Source organism: Megalobrama amblycephala, linkage group LG20 (genome assembly GCF_018812025.1).
Source record: "Megalobrama amblycephala isolate DHTTF-2021 linkage group LG20, ASM1881202v1, whole genome shotgun sequence".
Taxonomy (NCBI): Eukaryota; Metazoa; Chordata; class Actinopteri; order Cypriniformes; family Xenocyprididae; genus Megalobrama; species Megalobrama amblycephala.
This window is the reverse complement of record NC_063063.1, coordinates 13213290-13220575: the sequence shown is the minus strand read 5'-3', so window position 1 is coordinate 13220575 and position 7286 is coordinate 13213290. Positions and strand designations below refer to the sequence as shown.

Genomic DNA, 7286 nt, shown 5'->3' with positions numbered 1-7286 from the left:
TTTTATATTTACACACTTAATTTACAAAATACCGATTTTAAAAAGAAAAAATTATAGTCTACATTTTGAGTCGTAAAGTTATACTGTCAAATGCGAACGTATGTAATACATGTTAAGTCTATATTATTAGGTCTATATTATTTTAGCGTATAATGCAGACTGTTTTTTTCGTTCGTGAATTGACAAAAATACTCTTGATATCTTTGAGTAGCCTAATTTAAGCTCATTTTGTGCATTTATCGACTGAAACTGGTACCATAACAAGCCTGACAGTGAGCGTGATATTGAGAGTTATCAAATTCATTCGGTATCAGTTTATTTATTCATTTCTGTGACGGAAAGAATCTGATAAACATTTCACTTTTTACAGCGCCACTTTGTGGCCGTTTGTGTTCTAGCCAGCTATAGAGTCCCTGAGAAATATTTGGTGAAAAGTGTGACTCGGCCAACTAACCCATGTCTAAAGCTTTGGGATAATATAGAAACTTTTGCACGTTCTCTAGAAATCTATCCTGACGTGTAGAGGAATGGGATTGTGAATTATTCACGTTTCTGCATGAATTATGTTCTCTTTGGCAGCACAACGCACATCATTATTCAGATGAGCGTAAGAATTCAACACGCGAATATGATTTCAAGCCTTTACCAAACAGCGTGAAAGACATAAAAGCTTGAACTACTCAGTCATACTCTCACAAGTCACAAGCTGTACGGATTTGGAGTCCACATGAACTGGTAAATATAGCCTATGGTTTATATTTCTGAGTAATAGATATAGGCTAAACATACGTTTCTCTTTCATGGCTAATCATTGAGTCTTTAGTTTTTATGTTGAATGTTTATAAGCTGTAAACTGATTTCCTCCAGGATCCAGAGTGTTGTGGTTCACTCACTGATTTCCTCTCTTGCTTTTGGGATACCCAACGAGTTATCCCATCAGTTATCTGGTAAGCTGACTAGTCCTCTTATCCCTTTTGACTTGGTTGTCACAGGTGCTGGTGCTGATGTTACATTGCTTCTATTTCACCACAGGAAATGTCAAAGGAAAAATCATTTTTCATCAAATGGAAGGGAATTCAACATACTTGCGGGATAGTGGGAAGCTGGCGTCTTACATACCCACCGTGGTTTCATTTGAGCTGTCTGACCCGAGACATAACTTGCACTCTGTCACATTTATATACACATGGGACTTGGGCAATGGGTAATCTTTATTTGATCATCCATTTCAATAAACTAATCTTTTAGCTATAAAATGGTTTTCTTTACAAGTTGTCTTTGTTTTTTAGGGAAGTGCGTAAAGGCTCAGAGCCTTTTGTGAAGTGTTACTACACATTACCAGGAAACTACACGTTTAAATTGAGCATTACAACCAATGCACCCCACCATTCCAGAATGACTGGGCTGTACTCTGCAGATTTAACTGTGTTAGGTGGGCGCATAATCATTATCACTTATCATCAATGTTCTGATTTGACTATTTATATAGTAGCTACCAGTGGTGTTAATATGTCAAAGATTATTTTGTTTTGTAGATGCCATAAGAAGCATTGAATTGAGAGGACCTTTAATTTATAATGTGGATGAAAGCAGCAATCTGTCCTTTCAAGTTGGAGGAAGGTAAAAATGTACTTCAAGAAAGTTTACAAAAATATTTGGGAAGTCAATTAATTTCTTCATATATTCTATAATTCTCCATCATCCTGTAAAAAGTGCTTTATCTTTTCTATCGCATGTGTGTAGTCCTCCAGTTTGGCTGTGCTGGAGAGTTTTGTCTGATTGTCAAACACCCAGTCCAGATTCCTGCAATTTAGTCAGGCTCTACGGGAACATATTCAATCTGAGCTACACCTTCACATCAGTAGGAACATATTGCTTAGACCTGAGTGTGAGAAATAATATCAGCAACCTCCAGACATCCTACAACATCTATGTGCAGAGCAGCCGTAAGTATATAATTATCTACAACAATTTTTTTAATCAACTATATCACTATGAAAGGATTCCTATAAGTGGAAATCCTTGTTTATAGAGTCATATTGTGGCACAAATGAAAATTCTGTTATCATTTACTCAACCTTATGTCGTTCCAAACCTCTATGACTTGTGGAACACAAAAATATTTAGTATAATATCCAGGCTTTTCCTTTGCGTGCAATGAAAGTGAATGAGGACCAGGGACCCCGTCAAACATAATGATGACAGAATTTTGGGTGAACTGTCCCTTTAAATACATGGAAAGATGAGACATGTGAATGAGCAAGACCATTACAAATCAGGATACTGTGTCTGACCACATTTGACGCAAAACGGCATGGTCTGCAGCATATACCTTTAGGCGACTGATTGTTCACTCATGATTCATTTATCTTCAGCATGGGGAAGTCTGAATTACCCAATAACGCAGCATTTTAAGCAGGTTTTAAAGAAAGTTTTATGACTTTTAACAGGATGCAAAATGGACTACAAAAGGAGAATTTTTAAAAAATGTCCTGCTTGTGCTCTTCCATATAATAGCAGTGAATAACGACCAGCACCAAGCTTTTTAAAAAAGAAGCAAAAGTATCACAGAATGATCCCATGCGACACATGCTGTATATTCCAAGTGTTCTGGCGGTATATGATAGGGTTTTAGTGAAAAACCAACCAAAATGTAATGTATTATTTAATTAAATTCTTGACCTTGGCTTTTCTGTTTGCACATTCCAGACAGACTGTCACTTTATGTATTAGTTGGATTTAGGTGCGTTAACGCCATGTCGGAATTACCGTAATTACAAGATTCCAACTTGTAAAACGTCTTTACTTCCTCGTGGAACGTGTAATTACAACTTGTAAACTCAACTTGAATTTTTGGAGACCTCTGATTTGTGTCACGTGACTGCTATACCAACTGACTGCTGCAGATTAATTTTGCCGTTGATAGTGTTGCCTTATAACAGCTCTGAGTACAGTGGCCGCATGGTACAAGTCAGAGCTCTCCAAAAATCAGAGTTTACAAGTTGTAATTAAAGTCAGCATTGAATGAAAGCTGTCATGATCACTAGTGGGAGTGCCCTAATCAGCCACTAGAGGGCACTCCAACCCGGACTCTTGTTTTCTACACTTGGACTTCATTTCCCAGAGCTCACTTCCCAGACTCATTACCTCTTCATTGCACCCAGCTGTCTTGTGTTATAGTCATTAGTGTCTGTCTATTTATATCAGGATGGTTTCTGCTTTTGTTATCGTGGTTTCATTTATGGTCACCGGTTTCTCTGTTTGTTTTCTGTTTGGACTGCTCTGTGGATTTTGACCCTTGCCTGTTTGTGGATTACGTGTTGGATTACCCCATTAAAGCTGCATTTGGATCTTACCTTCTTGTCTCTGTGCCATTCCGTGACAGAAAGCATTCAAGTCATGTCAGAAAGATCGTATTTACGATCTGAACGCACATGAACGCCACCACAAAGTTGTAAATACGAGTGGGAAATTCGTGATTTTCCTTTAAGCCCCGATCTTTATGAGTTGGGGGCGTGTAAGTGAGAAACATTGTGGCTTATAGGTATTTAGCAGTGACATTGTCGAGCTATTTTATTTTCAACAAAATAAGCTAATTCAATATAATATGTAACTATAAAGTTTAGTGGCTTCATAAATTAATTAAAAACATTAAATAGTGATGTATGTAGGGGTGAAATTGCTTCTCAAACAAGAAAAAATTACTTGATTTTGTCCATCGGGAATTATTTGTATTGTTGTGGTTTGCTATTTTTGTGATCTTATGTGAGTGATAGGTTGTCCCATCCTTGCGCTAGTCATCAGAGAGTGCTTCTCAATACTCAAATTGATGCTTCCTAGTTTCCTTGCTCCTCCGTCTTCCACTCTCCTCCAGGAGTGATGATGCTTCCTGCGGAGTCATTAGTAAGGATACTCAGAGTGCTTCTCATTTCTTATTTGTGCATCCTTTCCTCACATCTTTCCTCCACCCCCTTAAGATGTAATGGGAGGATACACCTGTGTACCCTGGCTCATGACTTCTCAGAAAGCTTCCTCACTCCTCGTTCCTCGCGGTGCAATTAGAGAAGTGAGATGTCCTTCAAGAGAGCAGAATTCGACTGGTTTCCAGGTCACGGGCTTGAGGATATAGAAGCGAGGAAACATGGATGCATCGATTTTAGTATTGAGATGCACCCATATAGATTTCACTCCTCCGGAGGTTGCATTTGAAGGCTGCATACGTCATCGAGGTGGTCTCTTTTCTCGCATCCTAAGGGGGTGGAGATAAGACGTGAGGAAAGGAAACAAAGATACACAAATAAGAAATGAGAAGCACGCAGAGAAAAGAAGAGATGTCACTTCAAGTGGGAGGGAGTTATTTTGATTAAAGATTATGAGCACACAATAATTAAGAAAATTAATATAATGATGTGCATGGATAAATTAGGCTATTTATAATAAATACTGCAATATTCTATAAAAAAATTAATAATTGTCAATTTTGATTTCATAGTGACATAAAATCGTTAAGACGTTGCGTTCACACCATGTCATAATTACCATTATTAAGAGATAACAATTGACACTATCAATGCCAAAAGGTGATATAGCGGTCGCATGGTAGAGGTCAGAGGTCAGAAAATTCTGAGTTTACAAGTTGTAACAAGTCAAGTCAGAATTCCGACATGGCGTGAACGCACCTACTGTAGGTGGCGTCAAGTTACTGTTTTTATGATTGGATCATTGAATCATTAATCAACCAATTTGTTCAAAACACTGATTCATTCATTAATGTGTTGGTTGGAAACACATTGATTCTGTGTCAATTCTTTAATTTTGTTTGGAAATTAGTAGAGCACAGAACGTAACTGGCAATATTATGTTGAAAATGTAAGTTAGAAAATGTTAACTTCTTGTTTGACTATTTGTTGTATAAAAGTAATATCACTATTGATGCTGTTGGCTGAATAGGCCGTGACTCGGCCGTCCAGTCCCATTTCCCGCTAATATTTGTATGCTATTTGTCTTTGTTAAACATTCAGTCTCACATGTAAATATATTTTCCCCTCAGATGTGAGTCTTATCTTCATTTTGCCCTGCGCTGCAGTGATTATTGCTACCCTCATATTCATCTCTGTGACAGTGTGTCGTCCACGGCAGCAATCCCTCACGTCTAAGGCACTGGTGAGGAATTCACATCAGGAAAGAGAATAAGAACAGAGAATAATATGTGAAGATGTAATTTTTGTACATTTTGTGGCAAGAGCTTTAAGTGTAACATTCAGGTTTGTCCACTAGAGGTTGACATACACCAGAAAGTATTAAAGCCTTTTGTTAAAGTATGATTTTGGATTTCTGTATCCTGCTAAATTATCCTTCAAGTATCGAATCCATGCTTCTTTCTTTCTTTTGTAGGGATGGAGATGTATAATGTATTCACTTAAAATTAAGCTATGAGCTATTTAATTTTGAGTTAAATAAGGTGATTATTAGGAAAAATGTCTCCTTGGTGATTTTAAAGAATATTTTTAAATTAACGTAGTTTTAAAGGTTGGATTAAATAGGCTAGCTTCTTCTTGGGTGTGTGTGTGTGTGTGTGACTCTATAGTTACCTTAACCTAATTTGTTGAAATACGTGTTAAAATAGGTTAGAAATAAGTAAGAATAGTTCTTAAAAGAATAATTGTTTTCTTATTATAAAGAACATTTTAATAATCCAGAGAACGTCTTTCCACTATAAAGAATGTACATTATTATGAGAGTAGGTGTATTTAAGTGCCGTTAGCAAATATATAAGTGTAATTTTTCTCTTTTAAATTGAATTAAAATTATATAATTTAACTCTTTTTGTCTGTCTTCAGGTGGCAGATATGAAATATCTATCCTTCACAGACATCGAGCTGCGTGTCAAGGATGCAACCATCCCTTTACAGGGTAATTCTCCTGCTTCTAAGACAAATGAAGCCTTGCCCCTTCTTCATCAGCCAGAGGCTTCCTACAACACCCAACCCTGTTAGTCTCACTGTGACCGCCCCGGTCTTCAGTACACTTGAAGTATTCCTTTCAATCCATCTTTCATTGCATTATTTTGCTACGTTGTCTATCTATTTACATTTGAAGCTAAGATAGAGATAGGCAGGTTTAGACTCACCATCCTATGAATCAACACAATGCAGAACCCATAAAAGCTTTTAATTTTGCTCATCTGAATCACCCTTTTGTGTCAATGTGAACACACTAATTCTTCTTCCTGTTTTCTCTGCTCTTTTAGTTCATACTTGAGTGGGTTTCAAGGTTTCACTTCACAAAGGTTCCATTTGTTAATGCAAAACTCCTTGAGATCCTAATGGATGTTGACATTGGTGATGAACCTTTAAAAGTAGGAGAGTATATGAGGTTAGATGGATTGCATGCAGTTCAACAAGTGTGCCATGGAATATTGTTACAATTTTAAACCTGACCCAAATGTACAAAACACACCGATGTACAGAACAGCATGATCATTCTTTGCGAGTGATTATGAGTGAGAGTTTCCTTGTATAAGACCTAGAGCTCTTTCTGCTGGAATGAATGAATCTGACCTGTATATTCCTGCTGTGATGATCAATGACATTTGCCATCTGCACTGTGAGGTACCAGGAAGACAAGAATTACAGCTCCACAAGGGACTGCAAAATATCTCTCTAGGTTAAAGGCTACAGATGAGCAATGCATCATATGTCTAGTAATAACTGTGCCCTTCAGCTCAAAAGTAGCTGAGGCATTATTCTTGCCCTTGGAAGTGTAACGGGAGTCATATGTATGACTTGAATATGTTTCTTTACAAAAGTTTAGCAAAGATTTAGCACCATTTTTTCATGAGGAAACAGTCGACCACTTAATACAACCTGTCACCTACACACTGATTTGTCATAACTTGGTTATATGTAGGGTCAGTAAGACCCCTATTTTTAGATTTTTAAAAAAATATCTACAGGTGCATCTCAATAAATTAGAAAACGTTTTTTTTCTGTAATTTAATTCAAAAAGTAAAACTTAAATATATTCTAGATTTATTAGACATAAAGTAAAATATTTCCAGACTTTTTTGTTTTCATTTTGATGATTACAGCTTGCTGCTCAAAAAATCAGTATCTCAAATTATTAGAATATTTAATTTCAAGTTCTATTAAATTACCATTCTCAGGGTATAAATACTGGGTTTAGGTCAGTAATCCCAACAGCAGTCATGGGGAAGTCTGCTGACTTGACAGCTGTCCAGAAGATGATCATCAAGACCCTCTACAATGAGGGTAAGCCACAGAGGG

At 36.9% G+C, this 7286-nt stretch overlaps 1 protein-coding gene across 2 annotated transcripts; it reads left to right on the top strand.

Annotated features, from left to right (window-relative positions):
• The first annotated feature begins 10 nt into the window (after positions 1–10).
• On the top strand, positions 11–6884 carry tmem130 (transmembrane protein 130). 2 transcript variants are annotated; one of them, XM_048170642.1, is made up of 9 exons: positions 11–735; positions 868–947; positions 1033–1204; positions 1290–1432; positions 1536–1620; positions 1744–1946; positions 5051–5163; positions 5841–5991; positions 6251–6884. In XM_048170642.1, the coding sequence occupies exons 1-9, from the start codon at positions 728–730 to the stop codon at positions 6259–6261; spliced, it is 966 nt and encodes a 321-aa protein (XP_048026599.1). In that variant the 5' UTR covers positions 11–727; the 3' UTR covers positions 6262–6884. The 2 variants fall into 2 exon arrangements, with proteins under 2 accessions (XP_048026599.1, XP_048026600.1); XM_048170643.1 differs by having other exon boundaries at positions 5841–6884.
• Positions 6885–7286: the final 402 nt, after the last annotated feature.